Source organism: Phyllopteryx taeniolatus, chromosome 14 (genome assembly GCF_024500385.1).
Source record: "Phyllopteryx taeniolatus isolate TA_2022b chromosome 14, UOR_Ptae_1.2, whole genome shotgun sequence".
NCBI lineage: Eukaryota > Metazoa > Chordata > Actinopteri > Syngnathiformes > Syngnathidae > Phyllopteryx > Phyllopteryx taeniolatus.
This window is the reverse complement of record NC_084515.1, coordinates 2,384,392-2,401,099: the sequence shown is the minus strand read 5'-3', so window position 1 is coordinate 2,401,099 and position 16,708 is coordinate 2,384,392. Positions and strand designations below refer to the sequence as shown.

Genomic DNA, 16,708 nt, shown 5'->3' with positions numbered 1-16,708 from the left:
GACCGGTTCAGGCTGTTCACCGCCTCTCGCCCGAAGGTGCCTGGGATAGGCTCCAGCACGTCCGCGACCCTTGTGAGGATAAAGCGGTACAGTAGATGGATGGATCTCTGTTTTCCAAACTGGAGTTTCACTCGGCGATCGATTCGTTAGCTCTGCGCCTGCGCAGTTTGGCCTCAGTCCGACTCTCCACATCAGGCATTGTTAATCAAGCGTCGAGTCGCTCACCTCGCTATTCGCTGCTGTCGTACCGTATGTTTGTTGATTCAACCGGGACTCAACGTCAACCCTCGGAATGTTTTTGTCCTTTCTTGCTCGATCTGCGGTGTCACAGACGGTACGAAAGACAATGATTGTGCCATTTTACGTGCATTTGTAGCAAATTTAGTATTCGTGTTTGTTATGAAATAGAATGACTCCTCACAAGGGCAAAGCGGTGGAGGCCGTTTAGCTAACGTTAGCATGCTAGCCGGTTTTGCGAGTTGTGTATAGTCTGAATCTGGGCAGTTAATATATTTAGCGGAAACATGGGCTTAGCTGTTCGTTCTCTGCTTCCCAGGTGAGGGGTCTTCATCGATCTGCTGCTCGCACCGGAGCTGGTGGCATATTTGTGGTGAGTTGAATGTAGTAATTGACACTCGTAATTATCATATGTAAATAACTCTTGATGAATACTTTGAATGCAATCCGTTGACTGTCCCCAGAAGTCCCATACGACAAATGTAACGTATGCTTCCATAATCAAACTGTCGCCATCGTGCAATCTTTATTAACCGTACATGTGATGTTTTCATAAACATAGTAACATTCGTAACTCATACAAGTATAGGAAAAAAAGTTAAATTAAAGAAGCCATGATGATGGGCCGTGGCATCCCCTTTCCCATGGCTAATCCTCGAAACTATCATAAATGTTTGATGCTATAGTTTACCCACACTAGATGGCGTAAGGCAAAACAGCTTCACCATTTAGTATCACTCATCAGTCTAGGTAGGATACCTGCTTTTGGCTCGTTTGAACCCTAGCAGCAGTTGGTCAAATGGCTGCTTCAAACTAAAATGTTTGACTTCCTGCTCAATTTTGTAAATGGGTCTTTGAGACTTTTTTGTGCATTCTGTTATTATAAATGCATCCAAAAAATTCCATGATTTTTTGTTTTCTTTAAACATTCCAAGGGGGTACGAGTGAGTGCGAAATGGCTTTTTTTAAACTCTTCAATGGTCTGTGGGCATGAGTCCTTGAGACTTTTTAGTGCCTCCTGCCATGATAGTCATGTCTTCCCAGTTTTGTATCCATCCATCCATCCATTTTCTGAGCCGCTTATCCTCACAAGGGTCGCGGGAGTGCTGGAGCCTATCCCGGCTATAATCGGGCAGGAGGCGGGGTACACCCTGGACTGGTTGCCAGCCAATCGCAGGGCACATAGAAACACACAACCATTCACACCTACGGGCAATTTAGAGTCTTCAATTAACCTACCTCCATCGTTGAAAATGGTGTGTGGGCAAATTTTTTCTCACGTAACCTGATGTACGACTGACTGCGAAATGACTGCTTCAGTTCAGACCAAAATAGTCAACTTCCTGTTCAATTTCTGGCATGGGTCCTTTATAGACTTTTTGGTGCGTCCTGTCATCATAGACATGCCCACCCAATTTTGTATCGATCGGTGAAACTGGTGTGGGAGGCTATTTTTTTTCTAACTTCACAGGTGGAGCTACTGACTGACTTTTGGTCACATTCGCACAGACAAATGTAAAGAAAAAGACCAGCACATTTGTGGCAATTCTTTCCATGCCCCCTGAGATGAAGACTCACAAGATTTTCTTTGTGGAGTGAATAATATTGCACGATTGTCATCACCAAACAAACACCCAAAGGTCACTACTTTCCACTAGTACCTCCTGGGAGATTGGTGCCTGCGATATGGAAACAGTGGAGCAGTGAAATCAAATTGTGCCATGGTTTCACTGTCCCGTCACAGGAACGCCTGTTCAACATGTTTGATACAACTTATTCAACAAACATTATCTGGGACCTCAAATTGTTCAGCTCATTCCGGAAATCTGGAAAACACATTTTTTTTTCACATTAAAATAATTATATATTTTTTTAAATCACACCTTCCTCTGAACTCCACATTTTTGATTAAAGAATACCCAAATTATTTAAATCTTACACAATTTTACGTAGTTATTCCACATTTCTCATCAGATTCAAATGATTCCAAATTCAAAATGTACAGCTCATTTGGGATATCGTCAGAACTATTTTTCACTTTCCAGAAATTTTTCCTTTTCCCAGTATTCCACATTGTCGTGACAAAATTCCTGAATTAATATAGATATGTAACAATTGGCGGCATGGTGACCGACTGGTTAGCACATCTGCCTCACAGTTCTGTGGACCTGGGTTCAAATCTGGCCTCCGCTGCGTGTAGTTTGCATGTTCTACCTGTGCCCGCGTGGATTTTCTCCGGGTACTCCAGTTTCCTTCCACATCCCAAAAACATGCATGGTAGGTTAATTGTAGACTCTAAATTCCCCGTAGGTGTGAATGTGAGTGCGAATGGTTGTCTATGAGTGCCCTGCGATTGGCTGGCGACCAGTTCAGGGTTTACCCCGCCTCTCACCCAAAGATAGCTGGGGGTAGGGTCCAGCATGCCCGTGACCCTAGTGAGGATAAGTGATACGAAAAATGGATGGATTGGATGGATTTAACAATTTTGCCTGTCTACATTGACAGATGCAAATCATTCCAACTTCAAATTATTTAGTTTATTCATGACATATGTCAGATTATCTCACCATATTTCTTAACAGATTGAAACCATTTCAACCTAAAAATGTCTGTTACGGCTTTTTCTTTGTCTTATTTATGATGCCACCACAGAACGATACAATTGACTTTTAACAGACGCAATGGAAATACACTATTAAACAACACTAGGTGACAGTATTGCTTAGCAAAGAGCTTCCTGTTCCTTGTTGTCGTCTTCAAATTGCTAGTAGTTGTACTTTATATTAATTACACTTGTATGACAGTTTATGGTATGAAGATGTTCATTAGAACAATGTCTGTGCAGTTAATATGGCTTTTATGCAACCAATGAATTGATTTAACATTATTTCCTATGAGAGAAATACTTATGAAGTCAACTAGCATCACGGAAGAGATTATGTTCTAATCTGGAGGTTCCGGTGTACTTTTCTACATGCTAACAGAGACACCTTCTTCTCTCTGGCATCTTTTCAGCACAGAGACACAATAGACAACAATGCCGAAACGCCATTCGAGTTCACAGAGGAGAACAAAAGGGTAACCACTCACAAAACGTGACATGTATTACTACTACTAAATTGTCATGTGTTGCACTACCTCTGAGTTATCTTTTAAAAGTTACTTAACCAAAATAAGTGCAGAAATATAGAGTTGGTATTAACTATAAAGGAGACAATTTAAAACACTTCCGCGACAAGTAAAAATTTTGCGACTTTTTGTGACATTATTGGAAACGCCCTTCAGCATGAGATGTTCACTCTTCTGGGTCAAGGCTGCAAATAAATGGCGCTTGTTGCGAAGCCACCACTGGCTAATTTAACCATATGCAACCATAGCGCAAGCACCTATAAAGATTTGATGATGTTTTCACTGGTGGACGCAGCAGTTCATCTCTGCATCTAGACTGCAAGTAAACCACCACACTGGCTAATTTAACCCTGTTCCCACCAGTACCAATACAGATTGTATTGTATTTTCCTTGGTGGAGGCAGCACTTCATCACCAAGCTGCCAAAATAGATAGACTTTGTCAATTTTTGTGCAGATCTGTGCATGTGGAGCATGCAGTGGCCACATGGGCAAACACAAATACCCCTCGCCCCACATCGTCAACTTAGCCCAGGGGTCGGCAACCCACGGCTACAGAGACACGTGGCACCCGGTGGCTTTAAAAAAATAAATCACGAGTAAGTAATTTTCATCTGAGTTGGTTAGTTTTTTAAATGTATTTAACAATATGTTAAATGTAGGCTTTACACAATCAGGATTTTTTGGACCAATCACAGCTCAGCAAGTTTAAAAAAAACGATTACTGATCATCGATCCGATCACTAGATGGAGCAATGTGTCTATTTAAATGAATTGTTCATTTACTATATATACTTGTGTACTGTATACTGAGTATCTTAAAGTATTCTCTATTCAGGTCATGTATTCTAATCAGTCAGGTCAAACCAACATTACATGACAGAAATAATGGGTGCTAACTTACTGTTATTAAATTACTTTATTGTAATTACTTCACACACACCGAAATTTTAGAGCATGATTCGACATAACGTTTACGTACAACCGTTAGTGCTAGCACTAGTTTGCTAGCCTACATAACGTTTTGTTGCCTGCTTGCGAGTCGTATCGTATTAAAACTACGTGAACATACCTCAAGCAATCCTTGAATTAAAGTCCTCTCCCAAGCACCGGTGACCACCAGCACACGTTTTTCCCCGTTTTGTTCTTATAATACACACGACGCGATCCATTGTTGTCGTCGCAATGGTAACGAGTGTATCCGGTCGCGTTTGAGTTGGCAAGATAAACCCCAGTGATCGTAAAAGACGGGAAGCGGTGGTATCGGAATACAAGATTCTATTGCAGTAGTCTGACATACTGCAATCGTGAAAGACCAAATTTGTCTTGTAGTCTGATCCAGGCATTACATGTTGTCTGTCTCAGACGTGTTGTCTGTTACACACCTCCGACATGTTTATAAAAAAAAAAAAAAAATTATAAACAACTTCATTGACGGTCAGCTATTTACAGTACTGCGTAAAAAAAAAAATAGGCTAAAAATAAAATAGCTTTTGGATTCAAATATACTGTAAACGATGGCGACGTGGAGTAAATATCTTTTGCGGAGCCTATCAATGACGTCATTGATCGGATCGGCGAATTATGACATTAAAACCGATCAACATAAAATGCTAATTATCGGCCGATACCGATCAGATCAGTGTAAAGTCTACAATAGACAACATCTGCTAGCCCAAGGCTGAGCTGCACTGTGTTGGTTTACACAGTATCATGCGGCAGTGATTCCTGACCACCTTGCTTTGGCATATTGTGCCGTGAGAGATCAACAGATGGTCCAATTAGTTAAATTGGTTGGACAATTAATATTCATTTACTACAAACAATGTATCTTTCTTCATCTACCTATGCCAACAACGTATAATGACAGGGAGAACAATGAAATGCACTTCCATTAGAAGGCAGAAGATCTAATTAACGATTGCTGCGATTCATACAACGAAAACATTTTGTTCACCCATACTAGTTAACTGTAATTGTTTCTTATGTAACTGCTCAATTTGTTGGTTGTTTCAAGATTTTTTTTTTCTTTGCGGTGTCATCCTCAGACATGTTTTATTTTGTCCATAGAGAATTGAAGCCATAATTTCCATGTACCCTGTTGGCCACAAGCAAGCAGCCACCATCCCTGTGTTGGATTTAGCCCAGAGACAACACGGATGGCTCCCTGTCACCGTCATGAACAAGGCGAGTTTCACCTCGACGGGGCATGAGAGAGAAAAATACAGAAGCTTGATTGAACACGTTGTTGTCCTTCAGGTGGCTGAGGTGCTGGAGATCCCGCCCATGAGAGTGTACGAGGTGGCCACCTTCTACACCATGTTCCAGCGCCAGCCTGTGGGCAAGTACTTAATCCAGATCTGCACCACCACGCCGTGCATGCTGTGCAACTCGGACAGCATTCTGGAGGCCATCAAGAACAAGCTGGGTAAGGAAGGAAGGAAGGAAGGAAGGGTAGGAAGGGCAGGAGAGCACCTTTTTCCAATGAAGAGTATGTAAACAAGAAGGGGGAAACATCGTTTATATTGGATATTTTCTTACATAAACATGCAAATATACAGATGTGATGGCAATTCAGCTTACCCGTTTGCTTCAGTGGCAAATACAAATCCATCTTTAAAAAAAAAATAAAAAATGCATGGTGAAAAACCTTTTTTTTTTGTCAGTTATTTCAGAAAGTGAAACTCAGAGCATCATTACACATACATTGAAATATATCAAGCCTTTCTTTCCTGCAATTTTGGTAACTATGGTAAGCAAAATTAAGTGTATCTGAAAATTTGAATTGTGGAAAAGTTCAGTATTGGAAACTCATGGTGTCATAGCCTGATCAGCTAATTAACTCAAAACAGCTGCAAAGGTTTCTTCCACAATCATGGGAATGACTGCTGACTTGACAGATGTCTGGAAGACAGTCATCGACACCTTTCACAAGGAGGGTAAGCCACAAATGTAATTGCTAAATAAGATGGTTCTTCACAACGAGCTGTAACCAAGCATATTAACAGAAAATTGAGTGGAAGGAAAAAGTGTGGTAGGAGAAGGTGCACCACCAACTGCGATAACCGTAGTTTTGAGAGGATTGTCAAGCGAAATCCATTTAACAATTGTGGGGAGCTTCATAGGGAGTGGACTGAGGCTGGAGTCAGTGCATCAAGAGCCACCACACACAGACCTATACTAGACATGGGCTACAAATGTCGCGTTCCTTGTGTAAAGCCATTTCTGAACCAGAGACAACGTCAGAAGTGTCTTACCTGGGCTAAGGTGGAAAAAGTACTGGACTGTTGCTCAATGTTCCAAAGTCCTCTTTTCAGATGAAAGTAAATTTTGCATTTATTTTAGAGACCAAGGTCCCAGAGACTGGAGGAAGGGTTGAGAGGCACATAATCCACATTGCTTTAAGTTCAGTGTGAAGTTTCTACAGTCAGTGATAATTTGGGGTGCCATGTCATCTGCTGGTGTTGCTCCACTGTGTTTTCTGAAGTTCAGTCAATGCAGCCATCTACCAGGAAATTCTGGAGCACTTCATGCTTCCCTCTGCTGACAAGCTGTATGGGGATGCTGATTTTATTTTCCAGTAGACTCCTACCCACACTGCCAAACATACCAAAAGCTAGTTCAGTGACCATGGTGTTACTGTGCTTGATTTGCCAGCCAACTTCCCTGATCTGAAACCCATAGAAAATGTATGGGCTGTTGTCAACACGAAGGTGAGAGGCACCAGACCCAACAATGTAGATGACCTGAAGGCAGCTATCAAAGCAACCTGGGCTTCCATCACACCTACGCAGTGCCACAGGCTGATCGCCTCCATGCCACGGCGCATTGATGAAGTAATTCATGTAAAAGGAGTCCCAACCAAGTTTTGAGTGCATAGAAAACAACATACTTTTCAGAAGCCTGACATTTGTACGTAAAACAACCTTTTTTGATTGGTCTTATGTAGTAATCTTATTTTCTGAGACACTGAATTTTAAGTTTCCCATTATCCGTAAGCCATAATCATCGAAATTACAATAAAGACTTAAAATATTTCACTGTGTAATGAATCTATAAAATAACAGTTTCACTTTCTCAAATGACTGACATAAAAAAAAAATAATTTTTACAATATTCTAATTTCTTTTTAATGTACCTGTTCTGAACACTCACTATTGGTAGTGGGTATGGACTAAGACCTAACACGAATAGCAGCAATTTGCTAATAATGGACAACCCTACCCCTCTAAAAATAGTCTACATTAATAGTTTAAAACTTGAATATACCCCAAACTATGATGCCAAAATATTTTAAATTTGAAGTTCATATGAAAAGATTACCCTGGAAACTAAGACTTACAACTGATTTAGAAATAATGTACCGAAAGTGCGAGGACGCTTATGTGCAACTTGCTGCGTCATAACCTGTAAAAGTATCACCTACTATAATGTCAATTTTTTTAAGAAGATATATTTTCAAAAATATCACAATAAATGATATTGTTGCTTTTATGGCTCTGAAATCATGAAAAATAAGGCCCGTCCTCGAGCTGCAAGACTGGGTGTTTGGTCCGTTGAAGACGAGCCCTTCATCTGTCAATCAAATATACTTTGACGTTCGCTGTAGTCAACGACTGGCTGAATAACCTGCCACTGAGGTTATATTAATAAACGGTTAACTTCCCCGTGTTTGTGTTAATAACTGAGAGAGAGGCGCGGACATTTTAAACTACTTTGCCGTGGTGGAGCGAGGTGTTTAGCTCCTTAGCTCCCAGGCTAACGAACATAGTAAACTGTTAACATTCCTGTGTGTTTTAATTGAGGACTCACAATAACTCTGAGCGAAGCGCTGATGTTTGAAATGACTTGTCCGCGGTGGAGCCTGCTGGTTAGCTCTTTAACTCGTTAGCTTGTGGGCTAGTTCGTTGGCTTACGAGCTCGCGAAACTAAACAGTTAACTTTCCTGTGTGTGTTAATTGGGGACCAAAACACACAACAACTCGGAGCGAAGCGCTGACGTTTTAAACGACATTGTCGCGGTACATCGAGCCGCTCCTTCACTTGCTAGCTCGTTAACTCACAGGCTAGCGAACATTATAATAACAGGGTTTTTTCCCTAAAGTGTCTCTTTTGTGTAAATCAACGCGCTGCACGAGGCGCAAGGATGTGGAGTATCGGACGGAGCCAACACCGGCAAGAGTGTAACGGTCTGCCGGTGTTCCATGAGCCCACTAGCATCAAATGACACAGCCATCCAACGCTGTTGGCTCACTGTGTGATCCGCCTGCCAGCTCACCACGACGACGACAATTTATCGAGTCCGGAAAAACGATTGTGTGCATTTTATTTATCAGACAATAAGTCGATACAGTATTTATCGTGACAGGCTAGTACTTTATTATTACCTTTATGGCTCAGTTATGCATAAATTAAGAAAAACATTTTAATACGTTACTCCACTATATTGTGGCTCACCTACCGCAGCCCCCGCTACATTGTGTTTTTTTGTGTGTGTGTGGAATGTATTTACTTTGGTATCACAGAAATTTTAATTCCCTCACATTTGGGAAAGGAGAGCCACAGTCGCTGATGATTTTGTTTGTCAGATGTTTATTGAATGTCAGGAGAACAGTAAAACAGAAACACAACAAGCACACTTATGCAGGAGCTGCTGTTGGTCACAGCTCATGCCCAGACACTTATATGCAGACTTGCCAAAGCTTGAGTGCGTGTTGTATTGTGAACACAGGTATCAAGGTTGGCGAAACGACAGCAGACAAGATGTTCACGCTAATCGAGGTGGAATGCCTAGGCGCCTGTGTCAACGCGCCCATGGTGCAGATCAATGACAACTATTACGTGAGTGCTTCATTTAGAATTTAGGCATGACCAGAACTGCCGATGTAAAGTCTACTCTGAAGATACCATACTACCTTATATAGCCTCAGTTCTCATACAGCGGTGCCTTCACTTAGGTGTTTAATTCATCCCGTGACCACGCTGGTAATTTAAATCATCTTTCCCCATTGAAATGAATGGAAGTGTCATTAATCCCTTGCAGCGCCCCAACAAAAAAAACATTTTACCTTTTTTATTTCTTTTAAATACGAAAAATAGTGCTCTACAGTATGGTACTTGATAAAAACAGAGTAATTAGATGGAATATAAAGAATTAGTTTGTGGATCATAATTCTCTGGGCATTGTGCTGCACCTTCTGCTGTGTGCACCTTGGTTTATGGATTATATAATATGAAGTGCCCAGCAGACATGGCATCTGTAAAGCTGACGCTTATGGCGAAGTATATCGTGCAAGAAAGAGAGTGACAGGTTTGGAGTGGATTAGTATTATTCATTTGTGGTTAAAAAAGTGCCTTTGTACAAATAACCTGTGGTTGGTTAATTAATTAGACAAACAATTCACCACAGAATCAAAGTTGCACATTCCATCCGTTTACAGTTTTCGCTACAAAATAGGAAGTAGCATTTTTTTTAACTACTGTTGAGCCTTTGTGGGGGTCTGCTCCACTAGCAGTATAATTATTTCTTTTCCAGGAGGACCTCACCCCAAAGGATATAGAGCATATTATTGACGAGCTCCAAGCAGACAGAATCCCGCCACCAGGGCCCAGGTACAATCGTAACACATTTAGTACTACACTGAACAAAAATATAAACGTAACCCTTGTTTTTAATCCTATTTTTCATGAGCTGGACTCCAAGGTCTAAAACTTTTTAGACATACACAAAAGGGGATTTCCCTCAAATATTGTTCACAAATCTGTCTTAATCGGTGTTAGTGAGCATTTTCCCTTTGGTGAAATAATCCATCCCACCTCACAGGTGTGGCATATCAAGATGCTGATTAGACAGCCTGATTATTGCACAGGTATGCCATAGGCTGGCCACAATAAAAGGGCACTCTGAAATGTGCAGTTTTATCACACAGCACAATGCCACAGATGTCGCAAGTTCTGAGGGAGCGTGCAATTGGCATGCTGACTGCAGGAATGTTCACCAGAGTTGTTGCCCATGAATTGAAAGTTCATTTCTCTACCATTAGCCATCTCCAAAGGCATTTCAGACAATTTGGCAGTACATCAAACCGGCCTCACAACCGAAGACCATGTGTAACCACACCAGCCCGGGACCTCCACATCCAGCATGTTCACCTCCTATCGTGTCTGAGACCAGCCACCCGGACAGCTGCTGGAACAATCGGTTTGCATAACCAAAGAATTTCTCCACAAACTGTCAGAAACCGTCTCAGGGAAGCTCATCTGCATGCTCGTCGTCCTCATCGGGGTCTCAACCTGATTGCAGTTCGTCATAACCGACTTGAGTGGGCGAATGCTCACATTCTATGACGTCTGGCATGTTAGAGATGTGTTCTCTTCTCGGATGAATCCCGGTTTTCACCGTTCAGGGCAGATGGCAGGCAGCCTGTTTGGCTTCGTGTGGGTGAGCGGTTTGCTGATGTCAACGTTGTGGATTGAGTGGCCCGTGGTGGCGGTGGGGTTATGGTATGGGCAGGCGTATGTTATGGGCAACGAACACAGGTGCATTTTATTGATGGCATTTTGAATGCACAGACATACCGTGATGAGATCGTGAGGCCCATTGTTGTGCCATTCGTCCACGACCATCATCTCATGTTGCAGCATGATAATGCACAGCCCCATGTTGCAAGGAACTACACAATTCCTGGAAGCTGAAAACATCCCAGTTCTTGCATGGCCAGAATACTCCCCGGACATGACATTGAGCATGTTTGGGAAGCTCTGGATCGGCATATACGACAGCTTGTTCCTGCCAATATCTACCAACTTCGCACAGAGGAGTGGACCTACATTCCACAGACCAACAACAACCAGTCCTTATAAATAAAATCGATTAATCAATCGTCCAGTCCTTCAACCACCTGATCAACTCTATGCAAAGATGTGTTGCATTGCGTGAGGCAAATGGTGGTCACACCAGATACTGACTGGTTTTCTGACCCCCACAATAAAGCAAAACTGCACATTTCAGAGTGGCCTTTTATTGTGGCCAGTCTAAGGCACACCTGTACAATAATCATGCTGTCTAATCAGCATCTTGATATGCCATACCTGTGAGGTGGGATGGATTATCTCCACAAAGGAGAAATGCTCTCTAACACAGATTTAGACAGATTTGTGAACAATATTTGAGGGAAATGGCCTTTTGTGTATGGAGAAAAAGTTTTAGATCTTCGAGTCCAGCTCACAAAAAACGGGAGCAAAAACAAAAGTGTTGTTTATATTTTTCGTTCAGTCTATTTAACCTGACTAAAGTTTTCTTTTTTCTTTTTGTAGAAATGGCCGTTTCTCCTGCGAGCCTGCTGGCGGACTAACCTCCCTGACAGAACCTCCTAAGGGGCCCGGCTTTGGCGTGAGGGCAGACTTGTAGTACACTCGGCTTTGTTGTCCAAAAGTACTTGATACTCTTGTTTGATGGGGACATATGTAAATAAATTAAATGTCTGTACCTGTGCACTTTTACTTCAGCCATGGTATTAATGCTAAATTGGTGACTGACAAGTGCTACGTCAAGCCAATTTAATCAACAAAATTACGATACACATGATGAAATAGTTTGCATTAGCGTACTTCATTATAGTGTGGGCCAAAAGTATGTATACACTTCCATTTTATTCCTTTTATTTTTTTTCTGACATCTGTCCTCATTTGCTTTAATTTTTACTTCTATTCTTTGATAACTAATTTTATGCATTCCTTTATGACCTTGTTTCCTTCCTGCCTTCCCTCAAACATGCTTTTTATTCATACAAACTCACACCAATCATTTCTTTGCTTGAATTTACTTTTTACCTACTACCTCAGGCAGAAGAGTCTACCTTCCTTACCTCATTCCTTCTACCTCAGACCTGCATTTTCTTCTTCCTTCTCAACTGCCTTTTTCCCACATTTGACCCATTTCCCTCTCCTACCATATTGCCTTCTTTACACCGCAGACTTTATTTTTCTTCCTTCCCTCCTTCTCACCTGCCCATCTTCCTTCCACCTCAGACCTGCTTTTTCCATCCCTTCTTTACCTCATTCTGCCTACCTCAGACCTGCTTTTTTCTGTATTCTTACCTCTTCCACCTCATATCTTTCTAATTTCCTTCCTCCCTCTTTCAGAGCTGCTTTTTATTTTTCATCCTTCGTTTGCCATCCATCCATTCTCTACCGCTTATCCGGGTCGGGTCGCGGGGGCAGTAGCTTCAGCAGGGACGCCCAGACTTCCCTCTCCCCAGCCACTTCATCCAGCTCTTCCGGGGGGATCCCGAGGCGTTCCCAGGCCAGCCGAAGGATGTAGTCTCTCCATTGTGTCCTGGGTCGTCCCCGGGATCTCCTCCCGGTGGGACATGCCCGGAACACCTCACCAGGGAGGCGTCCGGGAGGCATCCGAATCAGATGCCCCAGCCACCTCATCTGGCTCCTCTCAATGCGGAGGAGCAGCGGCTCTACTCTGAGATCCTCCCGGATGACCGAGCTTCTCACCCTATCTCTAAGGGAGAGCCCGGACACCCTGCGGAGGAAACTCATTTCGGCCGCTTGTATCCGGGATCTTGTTCTTTCGGTCACGACCCACAGCTCATGACCATAGGTGAAGGTAGGAACGAAGATCGACCGGTAAATTGAGAGCTTCGCCTTTCGGCTTAGCTCTTTCTTTACCACAACGATACAAAGTCCGCATCACTGCAGACGCTGCACCGATCCGCCTGTCGATCTCCCGTTCCATTCTTCCCTCACTCGTGAACAAGACCCCAAGATACTTGAATTCCTCCACTTGGGGCAGGATCTCATCCCCGACCTGGAGATGGCATGCCACCCTTTTCCGACTGAGGACCATGGTCTCAGATTTGGAGGTGCTGATTCACATCCCAGCCGCTTCACACTCGGCTGCGAACTGCTCCAATGAGAGTTGGAGGTCACGGCTTGATGAAGCCAACAGAACCACATCATCTGCAAAAAGCAGAGATGCAATACTGAGGCCACCAAACCGGACGCCCTCTACGCCTCGGCTGCGCCTAGAAATTCCGTCCATAAAAGTTATGAACAGAATCGGCGACAAAGGGCAGCCTCCAACCCTCACAGCGAACGAGTCCGACTTACTGCCGGATATGCGGACCAAACTCTGACTCTGGTCGTACAGGGATAGAAAAGCCCGTATCAGGGGGTTCTGTACCCCATACTCCCGAAGCACCCTCCACAGGACTCCCCGAGGGACACAGTCGAACACCTTCTCCAAGTCCACAAAACACATGTAGGCTGGTTGGGCGAACTCCCATTCACCCTCGAGGACCCTGCCGAGGGTGTAGAGCTGGTCCACTGTTCCACGGCCAGGACGAAAACCACACTGCTCCTCCTGAATCTGAGATTCGACTTCCCGACGGACCCTCCTCTCCAGCACCCCTGAATAGACCTTACCAGGGAGGCTGAGCAGTGTGATCCCCCTGTAGTTGGAACACACTCTCCGGTCCCCCTTCTTAAAAAGGGGGACCACCACCCCAGTCTGCCAATCCAGAGGCACTGTCCCCGATGTCCACGCGATGTTGCAGAGGCGTGTCAACCAGGACAGCCCCACAACAGCCAGAGCCTTTAGGAAATCCGGGCGAATCTCATCCACCCCCGGGGCCCTGCCACCGAGGAGCTTTTTAACTACCTCGGTGACCTCAAACCCAGAGATAGGATAGCCCGCCTCAGAGAACCCAGACTCTGCTCCCTCATGGGAAGGCGTGTCGGTGGAATTGAGGAGGTCTTCGAAGTATTCTCCCCACCGGCTCACAACGTCCCAAGTCGAGGTCACCAGCGCCCCATCCCCACTATACACAGTGTTGGTGGTGCACTGCTTTCCTCTCCTGAGACGTCGGATGGTGGACCAGAATTTCCTCGAAGCCGTCCGGAAGTCTTTCTCCATGGCCTCACCGAACTCCTCCCATGCCCGGGTTTTTGCTTCAGCGACCACCAGAGCTGCATTCCGCTTGGCCAGCCGGTACCCATCAGCTGCCTCAGGAGTCCCACAGGCCAAAAAGGCCCGATAGGACTCCTTCTCGGGTTCGGGGATTGCCGCCACGACAGGCTCCGACCACCTTACGGCCACAGCTTCGGTCGGCCGCCTCAGCAATGGAGGCGCGGAACATGGTCCACTCGGACTCGATGTCCCCCGCCTCCCCCGGAACATGAGCAAAGTTCTGTCGGAGGTGGGAGTTGAAACTCCTTCTGACAGGGGATTCTGCCAGACGTTCCCAGCAGACCCTCACAATACGTTTGGGCCTGCCACGTCAGACCGGCATCTTCCTCCACCATCAGAGCCAACTCACCACCAGGTGGTGATCAGTTGACAGCTCCGCCCCTCTCTTCACCAGAGTGTCCAAGACATGCGGCCGCAAGTCCGATAACACGACCACAAAGTCGATCATCGAACTGCAATGGGTGTTCTGGTGCCAAGTGCACGTGTGGACACCCTTATGCTTGAATATGGTGTTCGTTATGGACAATCCGTGACGAGGACAGAAGTCCAATAACAGAACACCGCTCTGGTTCTGATCGGGGGGGCCGTTCCTCCCAATCGCGCCCTTCCAGGTCTCACTGTCATCGCCCACGTGAGCATTGAAGTCCCCCAACAGAACAATGGAGTCCCCAGTGGGAGCGCTCTCCAGCACCCCCTCCAAGGACTCTGAACTGGTGTTTGGTGCAAAGGCACAAACAACAGTCAGGACCCGTCCCCCCCACCCGAAGGCGGATGAAGGCTACCCTCTCCTCCACCGGGGTGAACCCCAACGTACAGGCGCCGAGCCGGGGGGCAATAAGTATACCCACACCTGCTCGGCGCCTCTCACCATGGGCAACTCCAGAGTGGAAGAGAGTCCAACCCCTCTTGAGAGGACTGGTACCAGAGCCCAAGCTGTGTGTGGAGGCGAGTCCGACTATATCGAGTCGGAACTTCTCGACCTCAGACACCAGCTCGGGCTCCTTCCCTGCCAGAGAGGTGACATTCCACGTCCCTAGAGCCAGCTTCTGGAGCCGGGGATCGGATCGCCAAGGTCCCCGCCTTCGGCCACCGCCCAGCTCACACTGCACCCAACCCCTATGGCCCCTCCCACAGGTGGTGAGCCCATTGGAAGGGGGACCCACGTTACCCTTTTGGGCTGTGCCCGGCCGGGCCCCATGGGTGCAGGCCCGGCCACCAGGCGCTCGCCTTCGAGCCCCACCACCAGGCCTGGCTCAAGTGGGGGGCCCCGGTGGCCCGCGTCCGGGCAAGGGAAAATGAAGTCCATTGTTTTTCGTCATCATTAGGGGTCTTTGAGCTGTGCTTTGTCTGGTCCCTCACCTAGGACCTGTTTGTCATGGGTGACCCTGCCAGGGGCATAAAGCCCCAGACAACTTAGCTCCTAGGATCACTGGGACACACAAACCCCTCCACCACGACAAGGTGACGGCTCAAGGAGGGGTTGCTCAAAACGTAATTTTCTGCCTTCCTTATGCACCTGTCCAATATTGCTTTCCAATCCACTTTCTTTGTTCGTGACTCAAATTATTTGCCATTATTCATTGTACCTGTAATTTAAAAGTGTATGCCTGTTTTTGGCTCGCCTATTGAATGGAAGTAACGACTTCCTAGCCAGCGTCTTTAACAAATCCCAACAACAACAAAAAAACATGAATGAAGGCGAGCCATTGTGCTATAACGCCTTTTGTCACACACCGCTGTCACTTCCATCATTGGCCCCGATGGCGCTCTTGTGTCTAGCCGGGGAGGGGAGCCCTCCCTACTCCCCCCGCCTCTCGGCCATTTCCAAGGCGTGCTCTGCAACATGTCATAATAGGAGCATGCGCAACATGGCATAAATAAGACTCTGCGCATGCGCATGATGCAAATGTCACTGCGCAACACATTCGACAAAAACAAATTGGGTGACGGTCTTCTAAAGGAAGCTAGATGGGCTTTACTAAAAAAAAAAAAAAATGGGCAAGGGAGATTTTAAAGAGGACGGATAGTTTATTTGTATTTTTTCCAGAAGGTTCTCGATCGTAACTAATGACGTCAATGCGTTTCCTCTCACACCCAAAAAAGTCACATTTACGCCCCTAAGGCTAGCACAACGCAACATTATGGCGATGATTCTTACGGGCCCAACGTTTTAAGACAAGTAAAAGCTGTTAAATGGCCTTCCCACATACTGTACCTCGACCACCAGCACCAAGGACGAGGGCCAGACTTTTCCGAGCTCCGGCTGGAGGATCTTTTTAAGCGCGATGTAAAACTGGGTTCTGGGTCTGATGGGCTACCGCAGGCCAATCAGAGAGTCCAGACAGATTCACGTGTTTCCCAC

General features: G+C 45.3%; 1 protein-coding gene and 1 long non-coding RNA gene across 2 annotated transcripts; one reads left to right on the top strand and one right to left on the bottom strand.

Annotated features, from left to right (window-relative positions):
- The first annotated feature begins 178 nt into the window (after positions 1–178).
- On the top strand, positions 179–11,867 carry ndufv2 (NADH:ubiquinone oxidoreductase core subunit V2). Its single transcript, XM_061798708.1, has 8 exons — positions 179–334; positions 557–610; positions 3,253–3,315; positions 5,436–5,552; positions 5,625–5,793; positions 9,097–9,206; positions 9,901–9,977; positions 11,682–11,867. Exons 1-8 carry the CDS (start codon positions 293–295, stop codon positions 11,773–11,775), a joined length of 726 nt encoding a protein of 241 aa, XP_061654692.1. The 5' UTR covers positions 179–292; the 3' UTR covers positions 11,776–11,867.
- On the bottom strand, positions 4,270–16,667 carry LOC133489528 (uncharacterized). Its single transcript, XR_009791960.1, has 3 exons — positions 16,562–16,667; positions 5,949–5,979; positions 4,270–5,840 (listed from the first exon to the last, which is right to left on the bottom strand). It is a non-coding gene; the product is annotated as an uncharacterized LOC133489528 (long non-coding RNA).
- Between the last annotated feature and the right edge of the window lie 41 nt (positions 16,668–16,708).